The sequence below is a fragment of the Zeus faber genome, assembly GCF_960531495.2.
Source record: "Zeus faber genome assembly, chromosome: 20".
Taxonomy (NCBI): Eukaryota; Metazoa; Chordata; class Actinopteri; order Zeiformes; family Zeidae; genus Zeus; species Zeus faber.
This window is the reverse complement of record NC_137207.1, coordinates 5,665,822-5,683,309: the sequence shown is the minus strand read 5'-3', so window position 1 is coordinate 5,683,309 and position 17,488 is coordinate 5,665,822. Positions and strand designations below refer to the sequence as shown.

Here is a 17,488-nt window from a genome sequence, read left to right as displayed (position 1 = left end):
AAAGCAACGGCGAGGAAATATTTAATATTCTAAGAGGGCATCATCTGAACTGGAGATAGCTTTACTGTTTTCCAGCATATTGCGACATTTCTTACTGCTGAAAACTGTTCTATCCTGATTACACTGGCCAGATGGTCCAGATGTGTGTTCATCTGCACGTCAGCAAGCGCATCCTCCACTGCTTGCAAACGGAAGCCATCTGATAAGCAGCGCTATGATAATAGACATTCAACCACTGGAAATGATGCTGTCAGACCAAACACACCACCAACATCACTGAACACACACACACACACACACACACACACACACACACACACACACACACACACACACACACACACACACACACACACACACACACACACACACACACACACACACACACACACACACACACACACACACACACTCAGTCAAACTGTCAAATCACCAAAGCTTTGTGTTCATATCATAATAAAAACACCAAATTATGTTTTCAGATTCACGCTTGGCTTGAATGTCAAAGTCATTCTTTTGTCTTTTGCACCATGATGCATGCTCAGAAGAAAGTGCCCCTTTGGATCATTTTCTATTCATAATAGTACTATGAAGGACAAAACTAAAGATACAGACAACTTCCATTCAAATAGATAGCAGCGTTAGCGACATACTTACTGCGTCAGAGTATTACCAAGATAGTGCCAACAGATTTAAAAGCAGATTTATAGCTACCCTAGTCTTTCTCTTCAGTACAACCCCCCCTCCCCCAACCACAAGACCTGCTGCGCCGGCTCACCCAGAAGCTGAAGTAGTCGTCTCCCCATTCCCGGCAGTAGTGCTCCACGGTGCCAGGGGTCGGGGCATTGCCCAGGTCATGGTTCCCACTGACAAACACCAGCGGGATGGAGGGGTCGGTCCCCTGCAAGGCCTTCTTCAGGTCGCGCTCCTGTTCCGCCCGGAACGGAGCATCTGAGCAAGTAAAGGGAGCCGCAAAATGAACGATGGACAGGGTGGAGAGAGAAAACTGCTTGTGTGACTGGTTCAGGGCTACGGTAGAACAGGTTAGATGAGAACATATTATAATTTTTCCTCGAGAAATGTTCTTTTAGCTGATGCGGCATTGCTGAATCTTTGCCTGGCTATCACCTTTAAACCATTCATTTGACATACCTAGGCTGCCGTTTAACTTTCCAACAGCTTGCTTGTAGTCTAGACTTTCACTGTGGTAATTATGTTCCCTAAAAAACACACAGCAATTAAGCAAAACGAGTCGTATCGTCCCACGATGAGTCAGCTTCCAACTCATTGCAACTTTCAACTGGGGGAAAAGTAAAGCACACATTTCATGTTGTCTACACTGTGTTGTAAGCCGTCCACTGCGGTCTGGTGAACACCAGAACCACACAGTGACTTCTCTACTGTCAATAGCTTTGAAACTCTTCTGCATGCATGGATTGATTGGGATATAAAGTCAACTTTTGTCACAAATTTGCATTTCTAGCAATCATTTCTATGTATTCTACCGCATTCTTTCTTAAAATGTGTTAAAAGAAGCCATATAAACGACACCGGCATTGCACCTCCTCACAAAGCTTCTCAGCCTTCATACCAGAGGGTTCTAGCAACACCGCTGGTTTGGCAGCTGAATGTCCATCCCTGTTTGTGTACACTGCAATGAAACCAGTTTGGGGATACACAGGGGAGTTCAGGAGGAGATCAATAGATCCTCAGGTGAGGGGCATTTCCTCTGAAACTGAGAGACCTGTGCAGAATGCCTGTTTGGCGCATGAGATCGCCATCGAGCTAACAGATGACGATCAACAGCATTTGCTAACCCCTGCCGCTGTCGAATGATCAAAATATGGAGTCCCTCGATTTTGTGCGTGCTTCAGTTGTACCAGATGATAAATGCCAAATTTTCCTAAACTATAGTTTAGACACCTTTTCAAAACCCGCCATGCCCGCCAAGAAGAGAATATAATCACAAACATATCTGTGTAGTTCCTGAGCATGAATTCGCTTGTCATGTCATGTCCACTGCTGTTGGGTTTGACAGTGCCCCCTTGGATCCTTATATATAGTCATTAATCACTACAAACAATCTGATAATGTGATCATAATCAGTAGCCCATCAGGTCCACCCACATGGCACACTGAATCATGTTGCTGTTAATATGAGGTTTGGCAGGACAGCACAGGATTGATTAGAGGCCAACTGATTACAAATTTGTAACTGACACCTCAGACAACTGCTGTTGTGCACATGGCGCCAACATCATACAGGAAAAACCCAATATAGCACTCGCTAGGCTAGTGTAAAGCGACACTTAGCTGTAAGTGAGATGCACAAAAAAAAAGGGGAAAAAATTGCATAAGCCTATTTGTTTTACACAGTGAAAGGCTCTTACAATACATCTTGTTACTTTGTGTAAAGATTATGATTGCTGATGCGTTGAAAATCAAGCACAGCGAGTGATCAGGCCTGGAGTTCACTCGGAGGAGCAGCTTGCAGGAGTGATAGAGAGAGAGATGTTTTTCAGTCAAACAAATTTGGTCCCTGTGTGGGTGCGGGGCAGAGAATGGGTGAGATTTAAATCTATTTTTATTTTGAGAATGTGCAATAAACAAAGCCATCATCCCGAGCTCCGTGGTTATTTCTTCCTCTCTCCAGCCCCCCCCCCCTGCGCCCCCTCCCTTTTATTCATCTGAGTAATTATTTTACTGGCCTACTTTCGGAGCACACGTTCCCTTAGATGTTTAGACAGGAGCGGTTACGTAAGAGCTTTTTCCGACAGAACATCTTGTGCATGACAGAGGAAATAATGTAGAGTTTAATGCGGAGTCAGATGAAAGGCAAAAATAGTGTTTTCCACCTGTCTTTCTCCCACAATTAAGCAAACCTCCCCAATTTCACAGTGCTAATTTGTCACACGCAAATGCGCCAGTCGGTCTGTGCGTGAGCGAACATGTGCGAGGGGTGCAGCATCTTGATGGAAATCAAGGCGACTGCTGAAATCACAGACATCTGGACTCATTATTCCGCAATCACAATATTTTGCCATTCGTGGCAGCCAGTACAACATAAAACATCTGAACAAAGTCAAAGCAGGGCTCGCAAGCCGGTTTGGGCCCACCAGACCGTATCATTTGGCCCACCAGAAATCCTAGGATTACATTTTTTTCAAAATCTCTTATCTATGTTTGTGTGCACAAATGTTCCTCCAAATCATTTCGATTTGATTTATTCTATTTTTTTTTTAAGTAAGAGACAAATAGTATATTTATTTCGCAATGCAGATACTTAAATAATTCCTATTTGCAATTTGGAACAGATATTACTTTAAAATGTTTGAGACTACAAGGTGTAATGGAAGCTCCTTAGAAAATTGCTTTTTTATGGTTAAAACATATAATTGAATCTTTCATTCTGAAAAACGTAAAGGAGAGCAAATCTTTGGGAAACCTCCATCATCTTGTATCTTGCTTACAATGGCTGTCTGCCCACCGGTGACTTTGACTTTACTCCTAGTGAAAACGTTTGGGCGCCCTTGATAAGACAGCGGTAGGTTGTAGAAGCTGGCACCAAATTCTGTGTTGTTTTAGCTAACCCTGTAGAACTGCAAAAATATTTATTTTTTATACTTACTCTATAACAAATATAGTCACAAAAATTAGCTGTCAACTAGCTGACACCCATCATAGACTTCAACGGGGAGACAAACATGTGGCCTCACACTACGGGCGTCAAAACGGATCAATTTTGGTCATGGCCGATTGATCAGTGCATCTCAGGTTTGATATGTTAACGTAACGGTCACATTTTTGTGCTTTATTATAACTCTCCCACTTCCCATTTAACAGCAATGCAGCGTTACACCTCGGTGGATCATAAAGTACTGCTTGGTGCGCTGCGTATCAGTGAATGCTGAGTGAGAGGAGAGGGAGGGCTTACAGAATCACAGGTCGTAGCATCTGGTCCAATCAGAGGGATGTAGTTTAAATACCCAATAAATGTACGCTATTGATTTGTATTGTTTGATTTCCGTCATTAAATTACAATAATAGATATATATACTGTACAGTGGTGTGAAAAAGAGTTTGCCCCCTTCCTGATTTCTTATTTTTTTGCATGTTTGTCACACTTAAATGTTTCAGATCATCAAACAAATTTAAATATTAGACAAAGATAACACAAGTAAACACAAAATGCAGTTTTTAAATCAAGGTGTTTATTATTGAGGGGGAAAAAAATCCCTCAATAACCTACATGGCCCTGTGTGAAAAAGTGTATTTCAGAAAAGGAACATCATACCAACAGTAAAATATGGTGGTGGTAGTGTGATGGTCTGGCGCTGTTTTGCTGCTTCAGGACCTGGAAGACTTGTTTTGGTAAATGGAACCATGAATTCTGCTGTCTACCAAAATATCCTGAAGGAGAATGTCCGGCCATCTGTTTGTGACCTCAAGTTGAAGCGCTCTTGGGTACTGCAGCAGGACAATGATCCAAAACACACCAGCAAGTCCACCTCTGAATGGCTTAATAAAAACAAAATGAAGACTTTAGAGTGGCCTAGTCAAAGTCCTGACCTGAATCCAATTGAGATGCTGTGGCATGACCTTAAAAAGGCGGTTCATGCTCGAAAACCCTCCAATGTGGCTGAATTACAACAATTCTGCAAAGATGAGTGGGCCAAAATTCCTCCACAGCACTGTAAAAGACTCATTGCCAGTTATCGCAAACGCTTGATTGCAGTTGTTGCTGCTAAGGGTGGCCCAGCCAGTTATAAGGTTTAGGGGGCAATCACTTTTTCACACAGGACCATGTAGGTATGGATTTTTTTCCCCCTCAATAATAAACACCTTCATTCAAAAACTGCATTTTGTGTTTACTTGTGTTATCTTTGTCTAATATTTTAATTTGTTTGATGATCTGAAACCAGTGCGATAAACATGCAAAAAAATAAGAAATCAGGAAGGGGGCAAACACTTTTTCACACCACTGTATATTCAGTATATGTGTCCCACCACAGCAAAAGCCCCCAACTCACGCATTTCTAAAATCACCAGGAGCAGCCAAATAAGTTGAAAGTTTTGTGTTCCTTTGTGGTTTTTTTTAATCTCTCAATGTATTTTCAAAACTGAGTTTGATTTATAAATAGTAGAAAAATGTTAAACTGTGGGGTTCAATATTCCTGTTAGATTACATGGGGAGACACAGTTCACTTACAGAGACGCTAAACAACGACGATCGATCATTTCCTTTAAAGCGACTGTCCAGGTGAAGATCATTCATCCATATTCCACGTGATGTGAAGCCACAATGTGAAACCGTTGATAGAATTCAACCTTTAAATCGTAATACTTTTATATGCACAGAGCCATTGTTGTGAAATGGTGGCAAAGAAGAACCCTTCGCGTCACACACCTACGTCACTTCCGTAAACAGACGGTTAAAGCGCAGCACGGGTGTGTTTCGGTCTCACTTGTCTGTGAAAACTTCCTTCTCCGTATCGTTATGGATTATGCGAAGCAGGTGGCGGAAGCTTTGAATCATATTTTGGACCTTAATCTGACCAGTGCGATAGATCCAAGTCAGTGTCAGCAGTGCGTACTGGACTTCATTTTCTGCGGTGATAGTCAGTTCTTCGACAGCAACGTGGAGAATGACAGCGCTGCTGAATCTGATATTACTCCGGACTTAGAGAACATTTCAAACAGCGGATTTCAAACTTAATGTGACAATGAAATGGAATATTTTCAAGAACCACTGGAGACCGACAATTCCGTTGTTGTTACAACGGAAGAAGTCGATGACGTTATGAAGTCTGTTGAGGTTGGTGACAGATTTTAAGATTCCAGATTTTCTGAGACTCATAATATTGAAAGACTCTACATTTTGTTGTGTTGTCCGTACGTTTAAACTCCAAAATAATTCAACTTTTAAAAAAGTTTTATATTCTTACTGTTAAATAAAAGCTTTTCTAAAAACAAAATTAGTTGTGTTGTTGATGCTGTTCATGATTGGCCCGTTCAGCAGTATGTTAAGTAGTCATGAGGCTTTGTTTGTCTGCCAACCCCATTTGCATTCTGGGAGTTGGCTGAATGAAGAAAGTCTGGGCGAAACTTTGGAGGTGATTATCTCAGAAACACGGTTTGCGACACCCTTGTCATTAACAAGTCATAGCTTTAAAAATATTTGCTTGATTTGCACAAGTAACACCTTGTTTGGAAGCTCTGATTCTCCACTTTCAAATGATGTGAAAAATTCTAAATCCGCCAAACAACACACACACACAGACACAGACACACACAGACACACAGACACACACACACACACACACACACACACACACACACACACACACACACACACACACACACACACACACACACACACACACACACACACACACGGCAGCATAGTGGTGCAGTGGTTAGCTCTGTCACCTCACAGCATGAAGGTTCCCAGTTTGGGGCCTTTCTGTGTGGAGTTTGCATGTTCTTCTGTGCCTGCGTGGGTTTTCTCTGGGTACTCTGGTTTCCTCCCGCATTCCAAAGACATGCAGGTTACGTTAATGGGTCCCGCCGAAAAGATTGTAGATAATTGGATTATGGTGATATTACGAATTCACTGTTTTCTTTAATTGGTATTACGCATGTCTTCAATCTTGTAATCATTCATTCAGCCTATCTAAATGGAGGAAATTAGTCACTCTGCTGTTTCATACCACCATGTGCACCACACTGACCAGAGAAAGCAAAAGAGAGTTGTCTGAGGAGATCAGAAAGAAAATTATAGACAAGCATGTTAAAGGTAAAGGCTATAAGATCATCTCCAAGCAGCTGTTCCTGTAACTACAGTTGCAAATATTATTAAGAAGTTTAATTTCCATGGGACTGTAGCCAACCTCCCTGGACGCGGCCGCAAGTGGAAAATCGACCCCAGATAGAACGGATGGATAGTGTGAATAGCATAAAAAAGCCAAGGACAACTTACAAAGAGGTACAAGCTGAACTCCAAGGTCAAGGTACATGAGTGTCTGATCGCTTGAGTGACAGTGGGTTCCATGGAAGAAGACCCAGGAGGGCTCCACTTTTGAAGGAACAACATAAAAAAGCCAGACTGGAATTTGCTAAAATTCATATTGACAAGCCACAATGCTTCTGGAAGAATGTCCTTTGGACAGATGAGTCAAAACTGGAGCTTTTTGGCAAGTCACATGAGCTCTATGTTCAAAGACGAAAAAATAAAGCTTTCAAAGAAAAGAACACCATACCTCCTGTGAAACATGGAGGAGGCTTGGTTATGTTTTGGGGCTGCTTTGCTGCACAATGAAATCTCAAGACTATCAAGGCATTCCGGAGCGAAACGTCCATGTAATTTAAAAAATGTAAATAAAAAACAGCTCCCAATTTTGAAATTAAACAGCTGTGCGACATAAAGATTAAAATAAATCATTAAGACCTGTTCTCATTCATATGAAAAAACTTTGAAAGATGACATCTGGTCAGGGTTCAAAGGACAATGTCTCAGGTAATGAGTCAGGGTTGGGGTGAAACTCTGAATTCTCGCTCTGGAACGTGATTGTGTTTTTGTAAGTTAGGGCTATCGCATGGTGACACACTGCAATTGAATAAATGGCCGTGTTTACAGTCTAAATTAAACAAGGCCTGTCAGGACACATGAGAAGGAGGGGGGATTCCAGGCGAATGGCAACTGGCTGGGAAGCGCATGGTGGATGGCTGGAAACTGGCTGAAAGCTGGTTGCAAGTCAGCTGTCAATCGGCTGGAAGAGGCGTCTTCAAGTGGCTCCTACTGTATACATGAGAAAATTGCTTTTAATTTCATCACTTCTCAGTAGGAATGAAGCATTGTTTCAATGAACTGTACTGTTTCAATGGGTACCAATAAATTTGTCCATGTCTGTCTATATATACAGTATATAGACTGTATGTACAGTGGGGCAAAAAAGTATTAAGTCAGCCACCAATTGTGCAAGTTCTCCCACTTAAAAAGATGAGAGAGGCCTGTTATTTTCATCAAAGTCCTCAACCTCAACTATGAGAGACAAAATGAGAAAAAAAAATCCAGAAAATCCCATTGTCTGATTTTTAAAGAATTTATTTGCAAATTATGGTGGAAAATAAGTATTTGGTCAATAACAAAAGTTCATCGCAATACTTTGTTATATACCCTTTGTTTGCAATGACAGAGGTCAAACGTTTTCTATAAGTCTTCACAAGGTTTTCACACACTGTTGCTGGTATTTTGGCCCATTCCTCCATGCAGATCTCCTCTAGAGCAATGATGTTTTGGGGCTGTCGCTAGGCAACAGGGACTTTTAACTCCCTCCAAAGATTTTCTATGAGGTTGAGATCTGGAGACTGGCTAGGCCACTCCAGGACCTTGAAATGCTTCTTACGAAGCCACTCCTTCGTTGCCCGGGCGGTGTGTTTGGGATCATTGTCATGCTGAAAGACCCAGCCACGTTTCATCTTCAATGCCCTTGCTGATGGAAGGAGGTTTTCACTCAAAATCTCACGATAAATGGCCCCATTCATTCTTTCCTTTACACAGATCAGTCGTCCTGGTCCCTTTGCAGAAAAACAGCCCCAAAGCATGATGTTTCCACCCCCATGCTTCACAGTAGGTATGGTGTTCTTTGGATGCAACTCAGCTTTCTTTCTCCTCCAAACACAACAAGTTAAGTTTTTACCAAAAAGTTCTATTTTGGTTTCATCTGACCATATGACATTCTCCCAATCCTCTTCTGGATCATCCAAATGCTCTCTAGCAAACTTCCGACGGGCCTGGACATGTACTGGCTTAAGCAGGGGGACACGTCTGGCACTGCAGGATTTGAGTCCCTGGCGGCGTAGTGTGTTACTGATGGTAGCATTTGTTACTTTGGTCCCAGCTCTCTGCAGGTCATTCACTAGGTCCCCCCGTGTGGTTCTGGGATGTTTGCTCACCGTTCTTGTGATCATTTTGACCCCACGGGGTGAGTTCCTGCGTGGAGCCCCAGATCGAGGGAGATTATCAGTGGTCTTGTATGTCTTCCATTTTCTAATAATTGCTCCCACAGTTGATTTCTTCACAACAAGCCGCTTACCTATTGCAGATTCAGTCTTCCCAGCCTGGTGCAGGTCTACAATTTTGTTTCTGGTGTCCTTTGACAGCTCTTTGGTCTTGGCCATAGTGGAGTTTGGAGTGTGACTGTTTGAGGTTGTGGACAGGTGTCTTTTATACTGATAACGAGTTCAAACAGGTGCCATTAATACAGGTAACAAGTGGAGGACAGAGGAGCCTCTTAAAGAAAAAGTTACAGGTCTGTGAAAGCCAGAAATCTTGCTTGTTTGTAGATGACCAAATACTTATTTTACCGAGGAATTTACCAATTAATTCATTAAAAATCCTACAATGTGATTTTCTGATTCTTTCCCCCCATTCTGTCTCTCTTAGTCGAAGTGTACCTATGATGAAAATTACAGGCCTCTCTCATCTGTTTAAGTGGGAGAACTTGCACAATTGGTGGCTGACTAAATACTTTTTTGCCCCACTGTATGTATATGTATGTTGCGTTGTTTCAGCTGGCATTTCATACCCGCGTATTTTGACTAAGAATTGCGTAGTTGGTACACAAAATGCGTGCAGGTTGGCAGCTCTCAATACCAAAGCCTGAGTGGGTAGGAAGATCACATCCTGTAGCAGTTACTTGCATATTTATATATAAATGTATAAATAAATAAAATATAAAATAAAGTACATATTTTTTCCAGCCTCAAACCTTTAAAATGAAAGAAGCTAAATTGCACAATGATGGCATAGTTGCACTGGTGCACTGGGCTTCTCTCCAGGGAATTCTTCTTCTTCAGAGCCAAAGTAAGCCGGGATAAACCTCCATTTCCCAGCCATGGGAATAGGTTGATAAAGAAAAATGAATGAATGAGTGAGAGTGGTCCACCCTGCCCAGCTCTCACTATGTGGCTCTACATTTGAAGAAGTAACAATTCTTGAAGTTTATGGTCAGGTTTGCATTATGAAATTTTCTCAACACTGCATCCAAGTCCGTATGGTGCTGACAATGCCAAGGTCATTGGTTCGGTCCACATATGGGCCACCATCTGTAACAATCGGATGACAGGCTCAGCCTATTTAGTTCAAAACACGTTCAGGAATATAGTGCAAATTACTTCCAATTTGCAAAACACATCAAAACTTAAAGCAAACTTGCAACAAATTACCATTTATTCAGCCAACCAAACAAAAAACACAGTCAAAGTCAATCCAAAGGGCCCGGCTTCCGAATCCCCCTTTAAAATGTGAAATTGCAACTAAAAAAAGGCAGTGCATTGCAGTCCCAAACAAAAAAGGTAAACTCCAAATAAAAAAAACAAAAAAAGGATCGCTCTCGCCGGCCTCCTGCGCATTTAACCAGGCCTACAACCGGACCAGGTTGCCCGGGGCTGTGGTCTCCAGTGGATGCCAATGTGGCAGCTACAGTATCTGCACCTGAACGTCTCCAGTAGGATCCATGTTAAATATTATTATTATTGGGGTTCTTAACACAGATAGCAAAGGCAAAACTCTTCCACCAAGTCAACTGTCTCGCACACATATGGATGAGGCATGAGCCAACCCAAGGACACACATACACACGCACTTGGATAAACATGTGAATACAATGTTCACGCACTTATACACAAACACACACACACACATATATATATATACACACACACGTGTATATATATATATATATATATATATATATATATATATATATATATATATATATATATATATATATATATATATATATATACACACATACACACACACACACACACATATATACATACATACATACATACACATACATACACACAGACATATATATATATATATATATATACACATACATACATACATACACATACATACATACATACATACATACATTATTATTATTATTATTATTTATCAAACCCCAATTCCAATGAAGTTGGGACTTTGTGTAAAAGGTAAATAAAAACAATACAATGATTTGCAAATCCTTTTCAACCTATATGCATTTGAATTCACTACAAAGACAAGATATTTGATGTTCAAACTGATAAACTTTATTGGGGTTTTTTTTTGCAAATATTCACTCATTTTGAATTTGATGCCTGCAACACGTTCCAAAAAAGCTGGGACAGGGGCATGTTTACCACTGTGTTACATCACATTTTCTTTTAACAACACTCAATTACCGTTTGGGAACGGAGGACACTGATTGTTGAAGCTTTGCAGGTGGAATTTTTTCCCCATTCTTGCTTGATGTACGACTTCAGTTGCACAACAGTCCAGGGTCTACGTTGTCGTATTTTCGCTTCACAATGCGCCACACATTTTCAGTGGGAGACAAGTCTGGACTGCAGGCAGACCCACACTCTTTTACTACAAAGCCACGCTGCTGTAACACATGCAGAATGTGGCTTGGCATTATCTTGCTGAAATAAGCAGGGACCTCCCTGAAAAAGACGTTGCTTGCGTGGCAGCATATGTTGCTCCAAAACCTGTATGTACCTTTCAGCATTAATGGTGCCTTCACAGATGTGCAAGTTAGCCATGCCCTGGGCACTAACACACCCCATACCATCACAGATGCTGGCTTTTGAACTTTGCGCTGTTAACAATCCGGATGGTCCTTTTCCTCTTTGGCCCGGAGGACAGGACGTCCATGATTTCCATAAACTATTTGAAATGTGGACTCGTCAGACCACAGCACACTTTTCCACTTTGCGCCAGTCCATCTCAGATGAGCTCGGGCCCAGAGAAGCCGGCAGTGTTCCTGGGTGTTGACATATGGCTTTCGCTTTGCATGGTAGAGTTTTAACTTGCACTTGTAGATGAAGTGACGAACTGTGTAAACTGACAATGGTTTTCCGAAGTGTTCCTGAGCCCAAGTGGTAATATCCTTTACAGATTGATGTCGGTTTTTAATGCAGTGCCGCCTGAGGGATGGAAGGTCACGGGCATTCAATGTGGTTTTTGGCCTTGCTGCTTACGTGCAGAGATTTCTCCAGATTCTCTGAATCTTTTGATATTATGGACTGTAGATGATGAAATCCCTAAATTCCTTGCAATTGTACATTGTGAAACGTTCTTAAATTGTTGGACTATTTCCTCACGCAGTTGTTCACAAAGTGGTGAACCTGCCCCTTCCTTGCTTGTGAACGACTGAGCCTTTTGGGGAGGCTCCTTTTATACCCAATCATGACACTCACCCATTTCCAATTAACCTGTTCACCTGTGGAATGTTCCAAACAGGTGTTTTTTGAGCATTCCTCAACTTTCCTAGTCTTTTGTCGCCCCTGTCCCAGCTTTTTTGGAAGGTGTTGCTGGCATCAAATTCAAAATGAGTGAATATTTGGAAAAAAAAAACAATAAAGTTTATCAGTTTGAACATCAAATATCTTGTCTTTGTAGTGTATTCAATTGAATATAGGTTGAAAAGGATTTGCAAATCATTGTATTGTTTTTATTTACGTTGTACACAACGTCCCAACTTCATTGGAATTGAGGTTTGCGCACACGCACACGCGCACACACACACACACACACACACACACATACACACACACACACACACACACACACACACACACATAAATACATGGATATAAATACACATAAACTGTGTTCATATTAGGAATTGTGATTTTGACTGGTATATTTATGTTCATCTCTTTGTCACTCTTCATGATGTATATGCATGCTCCTCTGATATAGCAGCTGCTCTTTGAAAAGTATCACAATGTTATCTGGCTCAACATCCCACCCGTTGCATTATGGGATTAGTTGTAACGTGGACAATGACGGGTAAATAGCCAATCAAACCTGATTGATGTCTTTGATAGTGGGAGAGTTGCCATGTCACAGAAGCTCTGAGGAGTATTTTCCTTCATCGCGGATCATAAAACCTGCTTTTTCAATGTAAGACGAGCATGCTGAAGGTACAAATCTAGATGCAGAGATGCGATTGGCAAAAAAGAACATCCTAAAGAAAACTCAATAGCGTAACTTCACTTGCTCTTATCCTTCATTCCTTGAGCTGACAGCTGCCATTGCTACCTGTTACACCTTTAGAATGGAAGCCTACACATTTATATCAGAAGTTATGCATACTGTACTTTAAGGGCTGTACTCCTTAAATTAGATAATGTTGAATGTGTTTTTCTTAAATAATATTGGAATCATTCATTTATAAAAATATTGGAACACGCATAATTCAAGTTAATCCTTTAATTTTAAATTGGGTTTTTTTCATTGTAAGTTCATCCTCACTATACTAGCATGTTCCCTCTATTATAATGTCGACGCGCCCACTCAACATCTGTTCTCGCAAACAGGACTGCCATAGTCTGGTTCTTAGATTGAATTAAATAGGTGTCAATATGCTAATTGATTTGAATCAGGAGCAACACACATCATAGAACCAGAATAAACAGACCGCACTAAAGCTTCCTATGTAGACCAAAAGAAGAATAATGGGAATATGATGCATTCATCATGCATCCCTTGCTGAGCATATAGTCTAGTAACAAGTTACTACTATAGTTAGTCACATCTGTTCAGTCAAATTTCAGTCCGGTTCTTAGATCAATTTCCATATTATGCCAAAGACATAGACGCGGTGTAGTGATTTACATGTAGATATAATTGATAAAATTATTTTATCAAAATGGTTTCACATTCTGACTTCAAATTACTCGGAATGTAGAAGGATGGTCTTGATCTGCATGTTTGCATCAAAGGGAACCGTAAGAACACTGTTGCGTTTTTCTTCATGTAAAATGGTGATGGATCAAGTAGCCTCAACCTTTTGTCAACCATACTTACATACAACCACAACTCTAAAGGTAGCTGGTTCGATCCCAGGCTCCTCCTGCTAGCATGCTGTAGTGTCCTTGAGCAAGACACTTAACCCCTAATTGCTCCTGATGGCTGCGTCCGTCGGTGTTTGAATAATTGTAAGTCGCTTTGGATAAAAGCGTCTGATAAATGTAATGTCAAATACTTCACACCATCTGTAAAATGACCATACAGTATAGATGGTAAACACGTAAAACCCTGATATGGTACAGTATGTCTCTACTCAAGGAGAAAATAAATGTTCTCTCTTTGCCTCTCCTTGAAACCATGCTCCATAATCCCACAGAGAGCCCCACTTTATCTCCCTTCAACCACAATTAACAGCGCTTCCACAGTTAAGGAGAGGCGACAGGAACTTCCAAGGTAGGTCCCACCTTATCCAGTGTGAAGTGCGTACACACACACACACACACACACACACACACACACACACACACACACACACACACACACACACACACACACACACACACACACACACACACACACACACACACACACACACACAAGCTAGATGGCATATTACGTCAGCCGCTCAACCCGAACCCTCCAGAGTGCCCAGCTAGAGTTCCTTTGTAATGCTCATTAGGAGGGTGTTAAGTCCGGTGTGTTTCTCTAATCTAATCATCTCCCTCTCTCTCACCCCCTTCCTCCACCCCACAACCCCCCACTCCTCATAGCCGCTTCATTTGAAAGCAAGAGGGAGAGAAATACGCAACAGAGAGAAAGGGAATGTGTGAAAAAGACACTAAAGCGCGATTGAAACAAGTCCTTGAAATGGAGAAAAAGAACACTCTCCCCTGAGAGAAAACTCTGAGTTCTGTGAATAGACACCAAAAAAAGTGTGTGTCTGTGTGTGTGTGTGTGTGTGTGTGTGTGTGTGTGTGTGTGCGTGTGTGTGCGGGGGGGGGTGGGGGGGGTGAAGTCGTCAATAAAATAAAATAAAAAAAGGTCTGGAAATCTCCTTCCAAATCCTGAGAAGAGCCAACAGCGTCCTGACTCGGAAGGGCCGTGGAGGAGCTTCAATGGAAGAAAGTTAAAGTTCGGGTGGCGTATTTAATCTGTAACTCCCAGGTCGATCGCTTTAGGCACTGGTTAGCGCTACAGACCAGTGGTGAGAAAGAGGGGGACATGGAGTAGGGGTATCACAGTTCCAACTCAAAATCGAAAATCTAACAAAATGAGCGTTCAATTTAGAACGTCGACATTTTGAGTTTATATCCAGGATCAGAGAAAGCATGCTGCTGCTGCAGGACCGAGGACACCGACAACAGGCGGCACTTTCCCCCCAGCCCACTACCCTCACCAGCTCTGTTTGACGTAAGTCACAGCGGGCCTCGAGTTAGACAGGCAGTGGGTGACATGATCGGTGACGTCACAGGCGGATTCATCATGGCGGCGTTGCTCGTTGTTTGTTTCCCAAAGTGGAGCCACTTTTAATTCTACTTATCGTGCAGCAGAGTTGCACGAAAGTCAGTCAGTAAGTCTAGTGGAGTCAGATTTCACTTATCGCGGAACAAGAGTAAAGAGAGAAGGAAGACTCTAGACCTTAGGTTTACACAAGATAATGGCAGAGGATTTGGTGTCGAAGCCAAAGGCAAAAGTATAAAATGTCCGGTTTTACCGGTAACACCAGTGTTGTCATGAGTTTATTAACCGGTGGGAAAAATTCCTCAGCGTGGCATCCATAGTTCTCTCAGCTCAAGCAGCCCTCCCTACAGAGAATATGAACATACTCATCTTCTGAAAAAATAATTTGAAAATGTAAATGACAGCCGTCAGGGCATAAACTGAATGAGTAAATTGTTAACAGAGTGGTAAATGTTCAAATGTTTATTATTCTAGAGTCTAGTTTTGATACAACTCTTGAATGTTTAGGTGTCTTATTTATAAATTCTCATATTTGTATTTATTATTTAAATAAAAGTTACTTATTGAGAAACAAGTGATTTTCTTCACAACTCAAGACTTGATAGTCTAACAACCGCAATATTTTTTTTTGAAAATTGATAATCGAATCGTGACCTTAAAATCGACAGTCAAATCAAATAGTGGATTTGGAGACTCGTGACACCCCTAAAATTGAGCTAAAATGGAATTATTTATGATTCCATATTTATTACGGGGTACGGTGGGATTAATGAATCGAGCCAGCGGGCTGATGGGCCAATATGTGGTGCCTTTTAAGGTCTGACGGCTGTATAATCTCTAGACTCTGTAGCCCTCTTAAATTTACCGAGACATAATGTGCACAGAGGTTGGACAAATTCATCACAGTAGAGAGAGGAAAAAAAAAAAAAGGGAGTATTTCTTTGGCACCGTGTCGGGCGTGCAAATGAAGGTTGTCAAAGCAAAGCACGAGGTGGGAGACCACAGTTGTTTACTGAAGAGAGGAGAGAGAGAGAGAGAGAGAGAGAGAGAGAGAGAGACAGAGAGATAAAAGGCAAAAAAAGATTGAATGCCAGAGAGGAAGAGGGGACGGGAGAACAAAGAGGAGAAAACGCACAGAGAAAGGAAGAGAAAGGCAGAGAGAGAGAGGACACAGAGACGAAGGCCAAGAGAGAGACAGAGGAAGAGAGTGAGAGCCAAGTGGCGAGAGATGGCGAGGGGGGAAAAAAAAAGGCTACAGAAATGCGTTTGCCAATTTCCTGTCGCCGGCAGGCAAGGGTGTCAGTCTGAACTTCCCCGGAACGCCATCAGTTATTTCTGGAAATTGTAAATAAACGGTCAGAAAAAAAAGGAAATAGCGGAAATGTCAGAGGAGTGATGGAGACGGAGCAGCTCCAGCTGCTCTGGAAGTCCCCCCATACGCTGTGTGTGTGTGTGTGTGTGTGTGTGTGTGTGTGTGTGTGTGTGTGTGCGTGTGTGTGTGTGTGTGTGTGTGTGTGTGTGTGTGTGTGTGTGTATGTATGTATGTGTGTGTATGTATATGTGTGTGTGTGTGTATATGTGTGTGTGTGTGTGTGTGTGTGTGTGTGTGTGTGTGTGTGTGTGTGTGTGTGTGTGAGAGAGAGAGACGGACATGGCGTGTAATGAGGATGGCACACACAACCTGCTCCGCCGGGGCTGACAGTAACATGGGCTGACGCGGTGGCGTTTAAAAGAAGATATATCCCAGAAGCGAAGCATTTTTTAAACCCTGCGGTAACACTATCTGGCTCCCAGTTGTGCATGACAAAAGGACCTCGCTGTGACCTATAAATGCTGTTGATCTGGAGGGAACAACACACAAGAGGCACATAACCTGATATAACAAGCACAAAACCTGGACACTTGAGCAATAGGGGGGGGGGGGGGGTTCTATGGTCTGATGAGTCATTTTCATCCATCCATTTCCTACATCCAGATGGGTTTACATTTTAAGGTACTAGTGCTGTGCCGGTTCCAAACATGCCTGTTCGGAACGGGCCGCATTGTAGGGGTGGGCGGATCGATACCAAAAAAGTATTGACACTACCGATACTACATCTCGTTTGGAAGAAGGGTTCTATGGGTAAGTTTTGATTCAATCACCACTGAACTTTTACGGGATGCTCTGAAGGAAAAGGGTGCACAGTGGATTTCCACCTTCATCCCTCAAAGAAC

The 17,488-nt window shown here is 42.0% G+C and overlaps 1 protein-coding gene across 1 annotated transcript in view; it reads right to left on the bottom strand.

The window, feature by feature from the left end:
• The window catches only part of cpped1 (calcineurin-like phosphoesterase domain containing 1), a 65,755-nt gene that overhangs the window by 31,136 nt on the left and 17,131 nt on the right, over positions 1-17,488 (bottom strand). Inside the window, exon 3 of the mRNA XM_080021655.1 lies at positions 779-951. Within this exon, the coding sequence (XP_079877781.1) occupies positions 779-951 (173 nt within the window). The remainder of the gene's footprint in view (positions 1-778; positions 952-17,488) is intronic.